Raw genomic sequence first — 22,476 nt, 5'->3', positions numbered from 1 at the left:
TACCCTCTAAAAACGTATTTTCTGACTTGCGCTACAAACTAGAGCAAGCAAATAAAAACGATCATGGGCAAATCCAATGTATCATCAATGTACTTCATGAATGTAATGTTCAAAATAAACATTAAAATCATGAAATTAACATTCTTCAGTATTACTGAGTTGTGGTTTATAATTTCAAACCAAGTAAACCTAATGAAATTATTTGAAGATTCTTCAATATTGCTAAATACAATTGTCCATGATTTTCTTAAATTTAACTGTGAAGTCAATCTACATAAAATGTTCTTACTGCAAAAACAACAAAGGTGGTTTTCTCAACAGAGAGCAAATTTTTAATGACTGTTTTATTCTATGTGCCAATGTAAATAAATTTAGTAAAATTCCTCAGTTTAAGGCCCCCCCCAAGAGACAGTGTATATATCCACCCCATAACTTAATCTTCATACAAAATCCCTAACTTCAGAGGTATAAATTCAAATATCTTCATGTTATGTTTAAATGTCTTACATAACAATTACTCTGAGTATGACATAAATTGCACAATAATTCAGTACAAATATGCTAATGTTAGGCAGAGCTGACTGCTTTTAGGCCGAAGATCCTAAGATGAGCTTATTACTGAGGCCTAGCTAGCCCTAACTTGCATTCTGAGTACAGGCTCAATTGTAAAATCCACCCCTTTAAAATTCAGTACAGCATTAACCAATTTGATCTAAATTGTTTCATTGCAACACATAATCTTTACGATGACAAGATAAAATTTTGAGCGAGTACCTAAAAGTTCCGTACACTAATTATTTTTACCTCATACATGTCACTCACATTTGGTTTTTTTTTTTTTGTCAATAAACTTTAATTTTTTTCTCCGTCTAGATAATTTTGGCAAAAACTATTTTACTAAAACAAATTGTTTTCCCATCCTCTGAAGCATCTTACACATTTAAAGTTTGTTTAATACAAGGTATAAAAAAGATTTTGGCTAAAAAGGTTGGGGGTTGGTAAAGTGAAAGACAAATATAATGTCTGTCATTGAAAATGAAAGACAGGATATATATAATAATAAATGTAATATATATTTATATAAATTTGTTCAAATTCAGCATATAAACCTAAATATAATGCGAGAAATGAAATCTATTCTACTACCAATTAAGCAAACTATAACAAATTTGAAATGTATATAATTTTGTCAGAACATAATGTAAAAGTAAAAACTTTTTTCATCAAAAATATAATTATTCAATCTTAACACAATTATAAAAAAAGAAAACATATTACTTGAAAGTTCTTATTTTATTAATCAGTACTGTAATATCCCTTCAGATTCTCTGAAGATTTCATGAATGCTCAAAGCATATCTGCAGAAAGATAGTTTTTGATGATGCCAACGTAGTGAGACTTGCAAAACAGCATTTGAGGCGCTTAGTGGAATTGGGTACAATAAAAGGAAGGTTCATCATCACCTTCAGCAACTTCCACTAGACATGCTTAATAGAATTCATCTGCATCTGAGTTAAATTTTGGTGGGTCCTGGTACGATTCAAAGGTAGGCTCGGGCTTCAAGACGTCTTCTTCGCCCATCTTCTGGACACAATGGTTAATGGTTCGTAGTATGGTGCCAAGACGACGGTCAAGAGCCTCGAGATGTGCCTCAAGTATAACAGGTGTGATCTGATCATGTGATAACGATTCCCGCATCACGTCACTAAGTTTGTACTCTTCTTTCGATAAAATGATTAATCTTCTGTAAGTTGATAAACGAAGTCTAAAACACAGATAAAAAATCATTATATGATAAATATTTCAATTTATTCAACACAACTACATTATTTGAGATACATTGAATAGCAGTGTTGGGTTTGCAAATTGTTGGCTACATAAATCTTTCATCAATATTAAGTTACATTTATTTATTTATTTAATTTCTATAGCGCCCTTTTCATGAATAATCATGTTCAATGGCGCTTTACATTAAGAATACAATAAATTAACAGTCAAAAAATAAACAATTTTAAAATACATAAACAAATTGTTACATAAACAAAGTCAATAAAAAAAAATCCTCTGTAATGTAAAGAGAATTATGTTCATAGAGGGAAGGTAAATTATGGATTGTTATTGTGATGATGATGAAAACAAGTATAATAGTCTTACTGGCAACATTGAAATAGTGGTGCTAAAATTGATAGTTCATCATGGCTATGCTTCCCAAACCTGGAAAAAAAGAAAATATAAACACTGCGTAAATAGCTTAAAATTGGTACATAGAGGATGCGCAACACTGCAGAGTGCATTTGTCGCAATTAAATCATCAGTGACGTATGCAATGGACACATGCCAATGTCATTCAGCTGAAGAAAGAAAGCAGATTGAAACCTACTGTTGAGAAACAACCCTAATCTGGTTTTTATCATGAATGAAATTCGATATTATCTTAATATAAGTACTTACGATCTTCCATGGTCCAGATGGATAGGGTATGTGTAATTACCAAAATACTCAAATGTCTCATAATGATGACGGTCCATGTTCCCTACAACAAATAACAAAAGATAACTTTACAAATGTGGTACTCTTAGTAAAGCACCACCTCAAGATTCTACTAGTATTAGGTTCGATTATGAATTGTTTATTCTCATTACCACTTCACATACGATGCACAAAAAAACACCCAGACAATAATAGTCTACAGATAACAACAGCTATGCATATAAATTAAAAATGCAACAGTAGCCTAAACCAAGGATTCATAAACAGAATTTTACTCATTTTATAAGCTAGAGATCCAGGTTCCTTACTCATACAGGATATATTTAAGAGAAATGAGACCTCTCAGTTTGACCAAACATGACATATAAAGCAGAGATGATTTAAGAAGCCCTCTCTAGACCAGGCTACTGATATTCTTTTCCCTGCTATACTGGAGACATTAATACATCTCAATTATTTCATCTCCATTCTGCTACACTTCCATCATGGGTATATCTTCCTAGTATATGCAGCCGCCAACAGACTGATTTATGTAACATTTTGATGACTGGTAAATCATTCTGTTTATTTGGTAATTTAATGTTGCATTTCCAGCCATATTAATGCTTACAGTATTATTTTGTTCTACCTCTTCTAGCCAACTGACAACTCAATTATTTATATAGTCTCAGGCATATGTAAAATCATTTTGATGCTTGTATGCATTGTACACTGACTAAGCCAATGTTTCTTGGGAAAAAAACCTTGACAATATTTGAAATGGATATAAGGCAATCATTGTAGAAATATGCAGATTTTAATATTACTAATACTTTTGTATTGATTTACTGTAGTTTACTGGGCCATACTCATGTTTATAGATTTGTGAGCAATATTTTTATCAATTATGATTGTTATATTACTTTTTTGCTTTTATAAATGGCATTTTCTATCTTATGATGGTTTCTCAGTGTCTCTTGTTGTTTGTGTATTTGCCTGTTTTTGATATAAATGTAGATAGGTTAAAATCATGGAATTGTTAAAATATATTCAAGCAGTTGAACAGCAAGTACGTCTAATAAATAGAGTACGGAAAAAAAAACACCACCCAGACATAGTGAATGGTGTGAATGACTTTATACATGCATGTGTTGAAGGAGTCGAATCAGGGGTCCTAATTGGCATATATCAGTTTATTCAGTTAAGTTTTGATAAATCTCTCAAAAGATTACAGTACAGTATTATGGATAATTATTGATTCTTTAACCAGGTTAAAATATAACAGTACAATAAAAACAAAAAGGAATACAATATTAAGATTGCATGGAGGTCAGAACGTGTGTCTCTCATGTTAAACCCCCCAGTAACATGTAAAAGTAAAACAAGTAATTTAAAAACTCATAATAAGCAATTTGTTATGATCACATAGGTAATTATCTGTTTGGTCAAATACTTATAATTGAAGTATGATGGATATAGCAATGAGTTAGAAGAAGATTTATTACCTGGAGTAAGAAATGGCTGAGATGAAAACGATGAGTCAGAAGACTGGGAATAATAAACAACTAGTTGTGAAGTATTATTTAATGAATGTTAAATGAGACATGTATTATTCTAAAGAATATACAGGTAGCTATATATTCTGATGGAATATTATACTGTACATGGAGAAATGTATTATTTTAAAAGTATATTGCACTTCAGCATGGCTTGGCATGAATGAGCGCTGTATGTGTAATGTTGTTCATAATGTTTTTTAATATCATCATGAATTAACTTTCAATCCATTGCTGCAAAAATTGTTCTTCTGACCAATCAGAAATAAACACATGCATACTATTCATAGAGTGCCTTGTCTCTATGTAATTTTGCGTTGTCGCAAACCTAAAAGAAACGGTGTTCCTCTATTTCCGGTCTCGTCATATTTCATAGATATTTAGTTTATAGCCCCAGATTACTTGTCGTCTCAGAGGTAAAAATCACTAACAGTACAAATCTAATGGTCATGTGCATTACTTTCTAAGGTGAATATTATATTGTCTTAATGGTCAGTATGCATATTATATGTAGTAGGCCCTACAATGAGGCTGCACACCCATCAAACAGAATCCTAAGGCAACATTAATTCTAATAAAAATGTAATTTCGCTGCATGCAAACAAGGCCTTTAAGTACTTCACATTATTATCCCCAGGTCATTAGAACAAGCACATATGGAATAAGCTCCTTGGGAATAACCCCAGACTTGTACTCCTGGATGTAAAGTGCATTGCCTAAAGACACAAGCGAAATACAATGTGGGAGATTGAACCTTGGACCTCAATGTTGAAAAACGGAACTGCAACAGCTGCGCCATACCGCTCTGATGAAGTAGGACTGACATGTTCACCTTAAATATAAGAGTTCATTAATCAATCTGATGGATGTTGTATTTATCCTCAAAGTGAAATATCGTGTACGAGAATGTTGTAAATTGTCAGAGGAGGCGATAATTACCATTAGCTTCATTTATCAAGTGTAATAACATACTGACTTTCTACTATCATGTTTCTATACCAATTATGATGTTACAGTAAATATGCTGTGACAATATTCAGTTAACCTTAATTGAATTGCTTCATGCTGTTGCACTGGCTTGGTTGTTTCATAAAACTGTATGCTTGTTTCAGACATACTTTATCTGATTAAAAACTATGTCTATATCTGTAGGAATTTGGCCAATACTGTACACTACTACAAAGTCTGATCTCATCAAATATAATACAGTCTGAGAAAATAATTGCGCTTTATAACCACAAGGAAAAGAAGCATTAAAAATGCACGTACCAATACCAATACTAGAGACAAGACATTGTCTGATAAACTGCATTCTTATTTCAGATATATCTGATCAAATAAATTATACTTTTACTTCCGCCAAGGAGGTTATATGTATTCATCATCAGCAAGATTACGCAAAAACTATGGAATCGGATTATCATAATAAAAAAAAGAAAGAAATGATTAAATTTTGGGGAAGAAATGGTCAAAGGAAAAGGTGCAGGTCACAGAAATTAAATATGTTTACCCTTGAGCATAAAAGAAAATAATGGAATCGGCCCTTAATACACGGCCTGCGTGCTGTTTAGTATTCAGACACGGGGCAGAGGTATGCACTCTACGGCGTGACTGCTCTATTTTCTACTTACATGACTTTAGGCTTAGATGATAACAGTCACAAAAATCATAAATACCTGCTGTTAGATTAGAATGAAGTATAAAAAAAGAGTTTCAAAATCTAATATGAGAAAAAAGTAATCAGTAGATTTCCACAACTATTGACTTGGAAATTAGAACTTTAATATATTGATATGAAACCTTGGAGCTACATCACCTGCATAATTATTACCTACCGGGGAAACTAATACCAAGCTAAGAATATCCAAGGTGAATTAACGTGAAACTTGATAACTATTTTAAAGACGATATCGCACATCAGTTGATTGTCTATATCAAAGTGGAAAGCTGTTATCACACATGCCAGGTTTTGATGGCAAAATCAAATGAAGAAAGCTATCAAGACTCACCGATTAGGAAATCAAACACCGACATGTCCATTAAGTCCAATAGGCGCCGACCAGAATTGTAAGGATGTTTCGTCATCACAGTTTTCTGGCAGAAATTTGGATCATGCTCCCACCTGTTAAAGATGAAAAAAGTACAGCAATTTCCTTAAGTGTTTGGTAATTAATATATTCCTACGGTTATCTGAATATAAGCCATCTCCTTGCAAATAAATTTTGTAAGCTTCTACGTGAAATGGAAATGGATACATGATATGAAATATTACATATCACATACAATTCCAGGCATCTGATTGGTTAAAAAGCTGTTAATAACTTCAACTATCTCCTATGACGTAGGTTTGAATGATAGTAAACTCCCGGGAAAAAAAGTACTATCACATTAAATGATAGTACTTTTTTGACCTGTCACAGGTAAAGGGGACTGCGACCTCTACAACAAGAGATTGGCCCTTTGACGGCGTAGGCCCAAAAAGTAGTCTAGGCTTATGGCCTACTTTGTGGGTACTTTTTTCATTCCATTTTTAGGCCTTGTAGAATCTATTTATGAGGTACAGTATATAATACAAATATTGACTGCTCTAGATTTGGGAAATGGTGAAATCCATAGCCCTTGGTGATGTGGAGACCTAGAATACTATCTTCTCAAGGGCTGAATAGTAGGCTACGGTCTCCACATCACCTCGTGGCAACAGATTCTACTATTCCCCTCATGAGCGTCAATATTTGTATAATATTTAATGGGTTATTTATCTCTAACTTTTGCAGTCTTTCAGATGAGGCATTCTTACAGTATCTCCTCTTTCTTTCAACTGCAATCAATACTTTATTTTCAAATTAAGTTGCAGATTTTGCAAATATTAATAATAAACTTTCATCTATATTGATTCTAAATTTCTGATAAAAACCAATTCTTTACATTTTAGTGAATTAACATTTTATCTGTTTGACATTCCATTTAAAATTTTATTTCTTGGCAAAAGGTTTCATGAAAGCATCATATTTCTATCAACTTACTGTATGCTCTAGGTTGAAAATTCCTGTAAATTTTCTCAATATAATAGTTCTGTACTTCAAGTTGTACAGATTTAATACACTTGTTGTTAGATGTGAAAAAATAAATAAAAATACATTCAAGGACACTGTCAAACATTATTGAGTACTAGAAAAATTTACATGTATATTGGACTTACACCGCTGATCTATGTTTACTATATGATCGGCGCCATGGGTGTCGCCACGTTTTACGAGGAGCCATCTTGAATGGTGGCAAGTAGGCTGCGACTGAAGCTTCCAACATATCCGGTTTCCCACATACAGCTGTTTCTGTCTCACAATAATACGAGCAGTGTCCAACAAAACATATATTGTTTGCTGCAATTAAGAAAAATGATAAAATTTGGTGCCATAAGCCAATGATTATCCAGGTTTTCATAAATAAATAAATAACTATGTGTTTTAATACTAAAAAAATATAGACACAAGAAGAAAATTAAAATGATCAGAGTGTTTATGCATTACAGCATAAAATGTATTTTTCATGTAACATGTTGTCCCCAGGTAAAATATTTCAATTCTTTTTATCCAACCACTTAATAATCCATCTAATTTTCTTCGGCTTTTTAATAGTGTTGTTAGCAATTCAAACTAGAATTTGTTATATCTAATTATGTATTTCTAAAAAAACATTTGACTTTCAGTAGATTTGTTTGTTCCAACCTGTTTATGAGAAATGTTTTCTTTCATGTTATCACATCTAAGTTTTTTTTCCACCGAGGAGTTTGTATCTTAAATAACAAAATATACATGTTTCTCTATCACCTTGCAATTGAATTTCACATGTCAATCAATTTTTTTTTTATTTGTTATATGATGTATGATATATTTTCAAGACACTCTTTCATGTCCTGACATTTTTCTCAAAAGTGCATTAAAAATGAATAACTATTCAATTGACTCCTGAATTATCTAATATCATGGACGATAAAGAAGGATCATTTTATATTTCGCCTTAAGCAATAGAGATATTGAATTGTATTGTTCAACAGCTATACACACACAGCAAAGTACAGTGTAGATTACAAATATTTTTAAGTACATTTACTACAGTGTACATCAAGCCTACTTAATGTTAAACTGCATAATGTGATAGTTATAGTAAAACAAATTAATGAATGTTGATAAATGATAAATTGCTGTAACTACAATAACTAGGTCTACTGTACTACATTCTTACTAGTCTGTTAGTGACAAAGTTCAGAGATCAACAATGTTAAGGTTTAGTTTAAGAAGGATCAAGATCGGAAGGCAAACTAACTTATTTGCTGATAGGCCTACCTGTATGTTAAGCCAGCTAATGTAGCCTCTACAACCACACAGTGAGTCACTTCTACATAAAATGTTTCTGGTTCTATTTAAATAACATAGCAAATCAACATGCCTAAGACAAAACTTTAGCCTGATGGAAATAAAACCAAAGACAAAAAAAAAAAACCTCAGTACACCAAATTGCCTGAAAATGTACTACGTATTCACCAGACATACAAAAATTATAAATTGTTCCTAAAAAGAAATGGAATAAGGTGGAAATTAAAAAGGTAAAAATAAAATAGACTAGTAAAAAAAAAAATTAATCAGCAAATTATGACCCAAATTCAACTCATACTGACCTACTGTATATTTATTTTTATTTATTATTATATGTTTTACATTCCAAATTATATAAACATTGATATTGTGTAAACCTCAAAAATTGCCTAACATTATTTTCTCAGCTGTATTTATTTGACTAACGGAGACTTATTAGAGTGATAAATTGTTAGAAGACTTACCACACATTCTACCAAGTTAAATGTCACCATCTCTTTATTTTCACCATTAATCTAATTCATGCGTGCACCACAGACGTGAAAGCAAACGATATTACCGTTTAATTGCAACGACTGGCACACACACAAGGCCATGATTTACACACAGGCACAGGACGACACGTAATTATTAGTAAATTATGACACAGGTTTTGAGAAAAAAATTTATATCAGATAGAAATCATTATTGCATTTTTGAGTCGATAAACACATCAAATTGTAATGATGCAATTTATGAAAAAGCTTAAGCTACTGTTAGATACATTACTGAAATGAAATAAATTTTGGTACGAGTGGGGAACAGTCAATGGTATTGATAAGTTCAGCTATGATTCAGAATTAAACGTTCTTTGTTTGTATATTGATTGAGGTTTGAATTATAAAATAAAGTCTAAGATTATTTTCTAATTTTTGCCTAATATCAATATTTTGTAGGCTTATATTATAATATTTATTATTACCTGATGTTTAATGAATTTTGTAACGCATATTTAAATAGTTATTGAATAATTCATATTAAGTAACAGCCAATTGCTTAAGTTTAAATCATTGTTAATTATCATTTATTTCTTTAGTTATCAAAATAATTTTAATTGAAAACAGTAAAAAAAAAAAAAATGAAATATTGAATATCCGTATTAAATAAAAGCTAATCAAAGTATTTTAATTATTATTTTATTTATTTCAAGATAATAAAAAAAAAATTGTAATTAAAATGCATTAAAGCATAGTCTAAAGTAGATAATTTATTATAATCGACATGTTTACATGATCCAGCATCATCAATTTAATAACATTAGGTTTCAAAAGGCTTATAATGCTCTCTGGTGTAATTAGTAGGTGTTGGCAAAATAGCAGCATTGTAGGGGATATGTCAGGGATATTTTTTGTGTAAGTATAATTAATTGTAATGTGATAGCAGATTACGCTAAATCTCTGTCCAGACTATCCAATTTTAATAAACATGGTGATGATGACCTCACATTGTGACCATATTTAGGCACGTCATGACTATATATGGGCATACAACAGTTATTTGTCAAAGAACATTTGATAATGTGGACAGAGCTAAGAATACAAAAGAGAGAATAACTAAGGAAACACAACCAATGGGATGACCAAAGAGTATAAATAGAACAAGAGAGCGTACTCCCGTTTGGAAAAATGCAACTCAGCAGGTAGGATGCCCGCTGACAGTTTTATATACACCTGCATACTTTTGTGCGTACTAAAGTACGCCCACTGTGAACTTGATAAGTACTGTTGGTATTGTATCATGTGGAAAACTGATAAACAAACAGACCATGTGCACCATGGACATAAGTGTACATACAACCGTCAGCAGGCATTCTACACTGGCTGCATAGGGCGTATCGTTACTTCACGCTCTCAATAAGTGTAGTTGGCTCTCTTTTTGTATCTATTTATACTCGTTCGTGTGACATATAACCTATCTAGTAGACAACTGTTATTAGACAAGCTCAAACAGTTTCATCTGGTTTCTGGATGTATGAAAATGGAACATTACATAAACAGTACATATATTATGGTTTATTTACTTATTCTTATTAGAATTTTGTTAATGTTAATAGAAATGTTAATCAATATTAGATAATTATTTGGTAATTAAAAATATTTTAATGTATACTATTGAAGTTAAAATAATGTGCTTATGATCATTTTATAAGGATATCGTTTGCACCATAGTAATAAAGATTATTACAGATATGTATGCCCTATGTATCTAATCCTCTTTTTTTTATATTTCATAAAAAAATTTGTTTATAGATATTGATCCACTCCAAGAACTAATATAAATCCACTCAAAGAACTAATATAAATTTACCACTTACACTTCAGAAATATACAAAAACAATCAGAAGGTCAAGAGAAAACAGGTAAATTTACTAAAAACCCTTTAAAAAGACTGCTAGTTGTAGAGTAGGCAAATAACAATGTACCTGTCCACTAAGTCCCACCCCCCTTGGATATTTTAGCTTAGGTCCCACAAGACAGAGTAAAACCAAGGCAATTTAACAAAAGGACACACATCTTGAGACATCAAAGGATATAACTCTGGCATCGACGTTCTACGCGCCAAGCGCTCCTACACGCAGATCCTCACAGAAATCATAGCAACTACACCAACATTAACCATCAACGTGTGACGAATTACCCACGCATGTTTCTGTTGCCATGATAATCGTGCATCGTGCGGTGGTTACAAAGGCTTAATGAATGTTTGCATTAACATTAGACTGAAATTACATTTGGTATATCGACATTAATTTTACGAATGAGGTGGTGTTCGGTGGCTCATGAGACTCACTTTGCAGAAAAAAATAAATAAATTTTCTGTATTTACTCAAATGTTCGTTTTGAGCACCTTAATCCAACATTGTCAAAATCACAGTTTAATTGTTATATAAGAACATGAATTTTTATTCGTAAATTTCATTTGCTATAACTTTTCATTTTGTTTATCAAGTTTCACAAATCAAATTGTAGTTTATAGAAGCAATTAACAAGCTGGTTGTCAAATGAAATCAGATGTAACAGACATTGCGAAGTACCCAAAATTAATAAACTAACACCATAAAATGTATGGCTGTTTTCTGTCTTACAACAGTTTATTAGATAATGTGCTTGAGTTGTTTTGATTTTTTTTGTTTGTATTGCGCTTTTTTAAATTTTGCTTGTTTTGTCGTAATATCTATGTAAATAGCGCTCGATAAATGAAATTGTAAAAAATACCAATAAATTGGCTGCTTATTAAACGTTTTTGTAGTAAAATGTATGTAAATTATTTTAAACTTAATTGTTCCAAAATAGTATGTTCATTGACTGTAAATCGACTTATTAAAAACAAGTTGTTTCTAGCTTTTTCCTGCAGAACATTAGTAAATACATTCTTGCCATCTGCTCGTGTTGAACACAATTCCATCAATAAACACATGAAGAGACGCGAAATATTTATGAACATTATACAAAACTTTACTACATTAAAATGTATTACAACAGTTGTCTATTGTATTCGAGATCTATTTCAACTAAATGACGACTAATAATAATTGACAGCATCAGGAAATGTCTACCTAGGCCCAATAAAAATAGAAGTGACAAATTCAATCCTTCTAAGAAAAAGGCTTAGGTGCATCTAAACAGGCTACAGTTTGGAGCTGGATGTTTTTGCAGCAAGCATGAAAAAATGGGGCATAAAGGACACCGTCCTTGTGGACAATACAAGCCCATGATCATATGTTAAACAACTGTGTTGTGCCAAACTCTATGCCCACTATCTAAAGGTGACATCACCAATTTTAACTAAGGTAAAACAAGAATATATAGTAAAAATCCTTAAGTTAACAATTCACTGATCATAGCAGAATAGTTGATCATCAAATATTTAAATTGCTTTGAAATATTACAAACAGAATTTGTAATGCAATATCCCACCACGTACTGCAAATAATACTGCAGCAGTTAATACAATACAGTAAAAGAAATTGTTTTGCGTATCTTATTTTTTCTTGCAGTTGGATCAAATTTAAACATTTTGCCAAGCCTAGGTAATTTTTGAAAAAAAAATATTCTAATTTGCACTGCTTTTCAACTTAACATAATTCCAACATAGGCCATCAGTAGTCAAATCGTGACATCATCAGCACCAAGTTGCAACAAGTGACTCGTAGACCAAAGAACAGCTACGCACTCTCCTTTCTATGTGAGTCACACCGATGTACAGTAAGCATCCAGCCAAAATGGCTGACTCATCAGAACTGAAGTAGTTTGATAATAGAAATCGGTAATGATAGACAGTTTCATTCTGTGAAAGAAACTTTGGGTTTTGTAACAAGTCCTATAGAGGCCTTTAAAATGTGGCGCATTTAGGCAGATTATGGTGCAAAAATTTCTGTTTATGGATTGTATAGGAACAACGATTTAAGGAGATAACAGATATAATAATTTAAAATATACAATCTCTTATATTATCAATTCATACTTTTCTTGACCTTTCTGTACCTTAGTATTTGTTTTATTTTAATATGTAAACATAGGCGTACTTTTATTGTGCGTTAAATCAGGTTTATGGAGGTGATCTGGTAAATACTTTAAATCTGTTAGCTGTAGGCCGACGGTACAAAAAAATACTGTATACAAGACGAAGGAGAAGTGCAGGAAACCACATTAATGGGGCACCATGTGAGAGGTTCTTTGCGGTGTTACAAGGAAAGCAACATTAATGTATTTGAGTTTTTAAGTTCTTCATTGATTGGTTATGATTTTTTGGATTGGTATGAAATAATGTAAATTAAATGTGGTGAAGTTTTAGACTTTTAATTTAACAATTCAGTGGTTCAAATCTGAAGTTTACCACTTTTTTGTAATCTTGGGACAAAAAAGAACCCAAAAGCAGTAAGTAAATTGGTATCTGGTAGATAAAAAAGCTGATTACGATCTGCCAATACATTAAGCACCCACTGCATCTAACAGTTGTCGGCCGACGCGATTCTATCGAGAATGCAACACGAAGAACAACAGCTACCACATGATGTGCTACGTTTATAAGCTGACTTATTGTGCTTTAAATATTTGAATAGTTTCATCTGTTTTATCGATAGTAAACCAAGCACAATGGACTGGCTGCAAGCTTTTGCTGATGTTATCAATATGATTTAGGATAATTAATAATTTATTATTACTCTACAGTATTATCTACCTTTATCATATATTAAAAATTCAGTAGAAATACAGAATTCAAAGAAAAGAACGCTCATGTCTAATTGTTGTAGAATGCCTCCAGCCCTAAATGGCGTCAGCATCTCTAGATGGAAAATACGTTATTCAAAACTAGGTCACTATAATAATCATAAAACGTGGAAATAATTAAATATAATAATTTTTGATAATTTTATTTAACTGTGGGCCTGCCTATTCAGGGGCGGATCCAGAGATGTCCTAAATGGGGTGTCCAAAAGTGGGGCTGATTTAGAAAATATTATCCTACGGGATCCGGGGCATGCCCCTGCAAAACTTTTGTTTTTTAGACTCTCAAGAAAATAACCTGATTTTGGGCAATCAATTTTTTTTCTGCTTTCCAAAAGGGGGGGGGGGGTGACCTGGCCAGCCCCCCCTCCCAATCATCCCCTGTCATTAACTCAAATGAAGAATGAGTTTTTAGCCTTGTTTGTTTAGTTGTATACTCTCAAAATTTAATAAAGTATAGGTATAAAAATTAATATTTATTTCCACAGTAGGTCAGTCAAAATTAATTTCCTCTGAAGGATTTTTTTTATTATTTACAATCCCACTGTTTTACAACAATAAACTCTTTATATTGTTTTGCAAACATGGTCTTAATATTGATTGTCAGATACAATTAATTTTTTCTGAATGTTTTTATTTACAATCCAAACTACTCATCAACATTAAATATAGTCTTTAAATTGATTTTCAAACATGATCATAATTATATGGTTTATTGATTAACAGAGAGGATCAATAATATGGACAATGTGTACAGTCCTTGAAATTGTGGAGTCAGATCAATAGGAGAAAAAATATTTTTGTTGTTGATTCACAAATTTCTTGGGGTTTTGTTTCAACCAGATGGTGTGGTGTAACTCTGAGTAAACCACAGAACTTAAAATTAGTCTGTTTTTGTTTGAATTCTGTTGTTCTTAACATTTTTTTTATTGTTGTGTCTTAATCCTTAGAACTCAAGTAAAGTACCAGCTTATTCTCAAGTAGTTTGGTTAATACTGTAAGTATTAAACAACAATAAACAGTAAACTTGGTAAATTGAAAACAAAACTATGATATAGTGTTTGTGTGTTCTTAATAAATTAATTTGTGTAGCTTGAATAATGAAATATTTTAATATAAGTTATAATTTAAAATTTCTAATTATCTACAAGTACGAACATTTTTTATTATGCGTTTTATGGAATAATCTATTATTAAGTTTTAATTTTAAGACATTTATGACATTCTTTAAATTAACAAATAAATATATATAATATAAATAAATATATAATTTCATAGAAAAAATTCTTTCTCTGTTTTGTGTGCTTTGGATACCAATGAAAAAACTCTTGAAGAGTATTTTGATGTCTAACATATATATGTATATTGTCATAGAGAAAAGCTATATCTCTATGTTTTGTGTGCTTTCAACAACAATGGACATAACTCTTGAAGAATGTTTTGATGTTATTGTTAAATCATTCCAAAGTCAGTTGATGTATACAAATATATACTACAATTACATACTTGAACAGCACTAAAAGTTGGGTGGATAAAATTCTTTAACAATTATTAAAGTTTTACTCATACCTCCTTGCTTAAATAAAGAATGAACATAATATAGTTTGAAATATAAAATAGGGCAGCACCAGTACAATATCTAATGTGCCTATCCTGCCTAGCTTTTATGTGGGAGTTATTCAAGGATTTCAACAGGGGTCTTCAGTACAAGATCCAAAAACATTAGGCTTAAAAAAAATTGTTTGTTTGCCCTCCAGCGCCCGCCCCTAGCTCACGGAAAAATAGGGGCGACATTTTTAATAAAAGTTTTTTTTTCTTATTTTTTTGTTCACAAATTTTAAAAAGTGATCTTTATTTTTCTCCATTTTGCACATGAAAGTTGTCTAAATTTGGTGCCTGATGTAAGGTATCGCCACATGATTTTAGCCCTAAATTCATTGCAGAATATCGATTATGGGTTATTTTTATTCAGTCTGATGAACCCTTTGAACAACAAATAGTGGTCAATAGACAGGCTTAATTACAAGCATTGCAAATTTAATATGTTAATTTTGGTGATAGGAGAAAAAAAAAATACCTTTTTGCGCCTGCCCCTTCTATACAATATTCAGCAGGGCAAACTTTTTTTAGGCCTTTACCATTTACCTATCAGCCAACCTCAACGATGGACTCATGGCCAATAATAATAAACAAATAACTCTAGCTAGTTGTACTGCTTTGGCTAGAATACCAGCCATCAAAAAATGCCACAGCCATAGAATTTTGAACATCACCCAACAATGGTGGAGCTGAGACAGTACGGATCCTTCATCTGCAATGGTACCATGTTGGAAGAAATCCAATTTAGGGAGATCTGGAGGAGATTTCTTAACATATTCAATTTTATTTTGCTGTGCAAATGCTGAACAGACGATGATGAGCAGCAGCATAGAATGGTGATACCCATCGACACTGACTTTCATAAGACAATAATAAAGTAAAAACATGCAGATATTATGAATTTGCGGGAAATAGGTTATTTTCTGGGAGATTCTTGCTTGGATGTGAGAGTGCAGAATGCCATCCCAATTTCTGGGAAACTCCTGCGAATTCCGGGAGACTTGGGACCCCTGCATCTAAAAAATTACCTTCCTGTGCCTTTCTATTTTCATTTCATAGACACTATATTACATAGCTATATTACACATTTTGTGAGTTTCTTGCCAAAACAAATGGTAAATTCTGTAAATCCATGCAACCTTGTTTTTGAACCATGTTTAGTACTCCGATGGCAAACATCTTAATGCACTAAATACTTATGTGACGATGCAACATTCCGAAAGCTATTTTGAATAATTATAGCTTCTGGCACAATATAGAGCTTGGCCTACTTTTGCAAGAGCCAAGATTAGTCTTTTCACAGAGAGTGAATATTTTATTACATATTTTTCCCATTGACCCATTTCAATCATAATTTATATTATAAATATTGCATTTCAATTCCATTTGTAAATACTTTTTTGTCCATTATAATTGCATCAAAAGTGAAAATAGGTTGCATTACCATATATGAGTTGTTTTTTAGTTTCATTCCGCAAGATGAGTTATATGTTAACACTAAGCTAACTAACGGTAGATTTATGCAACAAAATTTGTGTTAATTCAAATGGGCTATGAAGATGTCATATCACATCCTTATATGGACACGATAATGTCCTAATACTCCTATAGGGGCAGATCATAGGTATTTGCAATTTTATAGTGGCACATTTATTTGTTGGAAGCTAAAATAATATAAAATAAAATAAGAGAATAATCTATATTTGCATAGGGTTACCTGGAGATCTAAAAAACGTCTTGCGTAGTGAAGAATCTGCAAGATCGTACACTTCGGATGTCAAATTAAACCATCTGCCTGTAACTGGTGGTGCTCTTCTAAAGTCAAGAATTCTATATGTAAAAAAAAAAAATGATATGTTAAATTAAGATTTATAGCATAGTGTTTACGACGCACATCGTCCAATCTCAAGATTTTCGGTTCAATCCCTTAAAATGTCAAGCTTTTCCAAACAATAAGAAGAGCTCAACTCATTAAAGCTTTACAAATTAATTTGGATTCGATTTTTTTGTTTTTGTGCATAATTGCGCACTTTGTGAAATTTGCGCCAATTCCCATAAAACATGTTGCTGCTCAAGTTAAAGGCATCATTAATAAGTTATTAATAATTGTTGGTATTCAATTAGTAATACAGAATGAAGTTATATTATTCCAGTTGATAAATTTTGATGTGAAAACTAAAAAGACGATCATACTTTTTACATCTGCAATGGAAAAAATAATAAAAGCTAGACCAGTAGAACTGCACCAGATTCCATTTATAGTAGTCTAAAATGGCACAATGATTTCTTTGTGCAGTTTCAAAACTGCATAAATTTGATCTCTGCAAAATGTGCTTGTTTCAGACTTGAAATCTTTCAGTTTGTTTAAAGTTTGATCAAACATTAATTAAGTTTGTCACACAAAAATTTAATGACATCACCTAACTTGCCTCCCACACAAAATGCCCATTCTGCAAATGAACTTGGTCATGAATGTGAATGAACTAGAGTAGAGATGATTACATTACAAATTCAATAACATAACAATAACCAGTCTGAATAAACATAAATTTTCCAAAAAAACATGTTACTTTCATTAAATCAAGATATTATATACATCATCATTAGGCCAACATAATTGTTGTATTTCCATCCACGATCTACAGTGAACCTACGATAGTTTCTGTTACTTGGCTCTATTTTTCAACTTCTTTCAAATAGTTGCACATTGATGTACTGCCATAAAAATTTCTGTTGTCTCTTGAGAATTGTTGATATAGTATATTCTAAGTAATCCGGTTGGATCTATAACATATCTAAGCATCGCTAAGAAAGATGCAATACTATTTCCAGATATGCTTAACGGAATAAAATCTGACCGACCCTCTTCTGATGTTTCCACTCTTCTTAAAGGCATCTATTTTTGCCTTCTACTTGTGTGTAGAGTAATTCTATATGATAGCGACCAAAAATCTATGCGATCAAGATACACCTACTGGAAGAAGTAGAGCTCATTAAAAAGGCAATGAAGGATGATTTGTTTACTGTATGTGCTAGGACACACATTAATGGGAAATCGTCTTCAAGCTGTCAACAGAACCTTATTAAAGTAATACATAGCAATAAAAAAACAGTAGAAGAGAGGGAAAAAAATTAACCACCTCAAAAATTAAATATTTTCAAGATTATATTTATCTAGTGCATAAGAAACCAATTTTCTCCAAAAATAATACATCTTTATAATGGTTTTACAAAAGTTACTTTACCTTTACCTTCATGTCAGGAAAATGTATATATCATAATAATAATAATAATAATAACAATAATAATAATAACAATAATAATAATAATAATAAATAATAATAATAATAATAATAATAATAATAATAATAATAATAATAATGGTAGACTTATATAGAGGATATTGTTAAGTCCTCTATCAATGCAGCAGCCAGGGTTTTTAAACAATGCAGGACAGCATCAGGGTGGACCTACTTTACACGTAAATTCAAATGATGTGGACCCGTTTTCTTAAAAGTTAACCCATTTCACGCAAAAATTTGAAAAATTTAGTTCTATTTTCTTAAAATTTTACCCATTTTAAGTTACATATGAGAAATCTGGACCCATTTTTCAAAAAGTGGATTCATTTTATGCATAAAACTGCATAATTTGGACCCATTTTTTTAAAGTCACCCATTAGAAAAATCATGTGTGACTGTCCCAACCGTCTCAACAGCTGGCTACGGCACTTCACATTATCATTTATTTCCTCTGGAATTCATCAAAACCTCATATTGTTATATTGTTTCAGATTAAATTGAAGTTCATAATATAGGTCTACAAATATATATTTTCTTTCTTGAATAAATACAAAGAGAGAAGATAAAAATTTAAACTTAAATACCGTACTCGCGCGAATAAGCGCCCGGGCACTTAAATTATTATTTTTTTTGGGGCGCTTATTCAAACAGAGTCAGTAAATTTTTGTTGACTGAAAATGGCCATACAGTATTTTATTTTTTTTTAGATATTAAATACTGTAGTTCTAAATCCAAAAAGAGTAGCAATAAATAAAGAATGGGATTCTAAAGATGCATCAAAACTGAAAACCTTGTTAAACTTCATGGAGATTGATAGTTGGACTGACAGACCGACAATGCTAAGATAGATGCGAATAGTTGATGCAGAAAATTAAGGTGGTGATGTACTGTACTGTACTGTATAACTGAATTCTTTTAGGAATCGAGGGGCGCTTATTCAAAATTGAGAAGGGTGCTTATTCAAATTGGGTGCTAAAGACAATTTTCACATTAGGAGGGGTGCTTATTCAAGAGGGGCGCTTATCCACACGGGGTGATTATTCACATGAGTACGGTAACTGTATAGCAAAATTTAATACCTGGCGCAAGTATCTCTGTAGCAACACTAGGGAGCTTTCGATTTGCGCGAAAAAGCGACGCTAGAATGGATTCACTCGGATATGACTGCCCTACGTTCTCTGCACAACGTACATTAGATTTGGTCAAATTATGTCCTAAAATCCATGCGACAAGACCTTAACATTCTCGCATGTGCAAAACACTTTTTAGTGACATCATTATGTTTTACTTCCTACCACATTGTGCAATCATAAGCTCCCCAATCAATTCTATGTGGATCGATCAGTCATAATGTAATCATACTATAAGATGTCCTATTTCTTGAAGTTTATATAAAACATTTGATTTGAACTTGGCAAGAATGAATTACAATAACAATTTTTTTTTACCATTATCCCAATGTAGCAATCAGTGTAATGGATGATTTTATTCAATTGAGATTCATTTATTCATTTATCATCTAAAAATGTAATTTACAGAAAGGTATGTTAGGACACTGGCTCAAAAATTCAAACGGACAATAATTACTTCATGTGGAACTTTAGCTGATTGAACTCCTCAAATGATTACGCTCATTTTCTGCGAGCCTGCATGTTTTTCTTTAATGCACTGTAAAACTCAAACATCCTTAGTACTCTCCAATGTATTACATGCATAATTACAGGTATGTAATCAGGAGAATGCTTTCTATGGTTTGGCTGAACCGCCTTTCAACCAAAGCCCCTTCTAATAAACAAAACCACTCCTCCCTTTGCATTAATGATACTGTGTACATGATTATAATGCTTTTAGCCTCCTGTGATTCCCACCCACCCCCTTCCAACAAGCTTTTCTCTTAGATCCCACAAGGATACCTATGTATCAACTGGACCCCTGGATTTCACAGGAAACCCCCAGTGTGAATTTGCTTCACCATCCAGCCTATGAAACAATGCATGCTGATAGCTACGTGGAAGCGGTTGCAAATCACAATACAGTTTGAATCCAGGTACAGGCCTGGTTTATGTCTAACTTATCAAATAAGGAAGAGTACAAAAAAAACTCTGCAACTTATGAAATGCCATATGATGCATAAAATATTTAAAACATGGTTGAAGAATACACACGGACAGCTAATAGTCAGGAATTCATTAACACGCTTCATAATATTTTAGAAGACTAATAACAGATATTACCACAACTGAAACCCATGAGATTTGAAATTTGAAGGCTTCAACTTCAAGAAATGTGAATTGTGAAAACACATGTACAAGGAATTAAAATGACATTGATATGAACTATTGGAGATGATGTTTAGAAAAACATAAATGTTGAGAAGGATGATGTTGAAATTATCAAAATAATTGATAGAGATGAAGATGAGCCGAAATGATGTTGAAATATCTAAACTGAAAATAATGTTAAGATGAGGAAATATAGATGTGATAGGCAATGAAGATATGATATTGAAATAGATCACTGTTCCGCAACCTATAGGTCGTAACCCAATATTTTGGTTGTGGAAAAATTTTTGATGGGTCGCATCTCTTGTGGAAATTTTACTAAAATATGATCAAAAACAAACGAAATCAAAATCATAGTAATAAAGAAATATGCATTTGTTTACTTTTGTAATGCATGTGTTATCAATAGTTTCATTTTCAATAATATAAGCTACTATCAAAACAACTACCGGTACTTCTTGTAGGGCCTGTTTCTGCTGAGAATAGAATTCCGGTTTCAAGACCAGTATTCTCAAAGATCCATATTTTCTTGTCAGTGGAAATGGGTCCCATAAAAAAAACCCTGAATTCAAATACCGGTTTTGAAAACCCCAATTGAATCTGGTCTTGATCGCCAAATACCGTACTCAAACCCGTATTCACCAAGCACTTTTTAGCTGCAACGCAATAGCGGTCTCAGTTTGACCACAAGTTGACCTGACCTAGCAAGGTACTCGTAAACAACTCTCATCTTGGCTTGAAGTGTGTATTTTAATTTTTTGATTTAGCAAACGTACCAGTAATGTCGGGCGTAATTTGGACCGACGCCATCACAAGACTAGTGATTAATCTGTGGGGGGAGGAAAAGATGAGGGGGAGGCTAGTCGGCAGCTGCAAAGATAATCTGGTGTATAAAAAAATGGTTGCTGAAGTAAATAAGCAATTTGGTGTGCAGATCACCGCTGCACAGGCCACCAGCAAGCTGAAGAGACTGCGTCGCGTGTATACGCAGACGAAGGACCATAATAACCGATCGGGGAACGACTGCATCACCTGCCCCTTTTTCGACGAATTAGATTACTTCGACCAAATGAATTTCTGTTGACCTGGAAATTTCCACGCTTCATCGCACTTCTGCCTAACGAACTCGCTGTGGGTAAAAATGACGTCAATGCACAACGACCTCCTTAGGAGAAACCGGTTTCTGTTCGTGTTAAAATTAAACTGCAATGCGGTCTTTGTTTATAAACAATTATGAAAACCAGTTTCACTGAATACCGTACTTTTGTATTTTGTCAGTAGAAACAGGCCCATAGTTTTGTTTATATCAGTGTGTTTGGCTTTCAGATGAAAATTATAATAACAATTAAATGTGTCTACTGTCTTCCAGCAAACCCATATATTTGGTAGCAAATTTAAGCATTTTTGCTGTAAAAAAAATCTGCAAAATTTGATAACATATGTGGTTCTGTATAATAAAATATATGAGTAATTCAAAGTTAATAATTTCATTAGGCTATTTTTAGGGTAATATATTTTGTGGGTGATATGAAGAATCCTTTATGAATGATGTGGTATCTTTTAATTGACAAAAGAAACAAGTTGGCATGGTTCTTCTGATCTCTCCTGTCACGAATGAGATTTATTAA

At 32.3% G+C, this 22,476-nt stretch overlaps 1 protein-coding gene across 1 annotated transcript in view; it reads right to left on the bottom strand.

Moving 5' to 3' along the window:
- Positions 1-418: 418 nt before the first annotated feature.
- The window catches only part of LOC117111164 (extracellular serine/threonine protein kinase FAM20C-like), a 61,073-nt gene continuing 39,015 nt past the window's right edge, over positions 419-22,476 (bottom strand). Inside the window, exons 6-11 of the mRNA XM_033254039.1 lie at positions 16,982-17,094; positions 7,225-7,405; positions 6,035-6,147; positions 2,452-2,533; positions 2,155-2,214; positions 419-1,765 (exon numbers count right to left, since the gene is read on the bottom strand). Coding sequence (XP_033109930.1) covers positions 1,489-1,765; positions 2,155-2,214; positions 2,452-2,533; positions 6,035-6,147; positions 7,225-7,405; positions 16,982-17,094 — 826 coding nt within the window. The 3' untranslated portion in view covers positions 419-1,488. The remainder of the gene's footprint in view (positions 1,766-2,154; positions 2,215-2,451; positions 2,534-6,034; positions 6,148-7,224; positions 7,406-16,981; positions 17,095-22,476) is intronic.

The sequence above is a fragment of the Anneissia japonica genome, unplaced genomic scaffold (assembly GCF_011630105.1).
Source record: "Anneissia japonica isolate Jap-2015-1 unplaced genomic scaffold, ASM1163010v1 scaffold287980_len571666_cov165, whole genome shotgun sequence".
In the NCBI taxonomy this organism is placed as follows: Eukaryota; Metazoa; Echinodermata; class Crinoidea; order Comatulida; family Comatulidae; genus Anneissia; species Anneissia japonica.
This window is presented reverse-complemented; position numbering and strand designations above follow the sequence as displayed.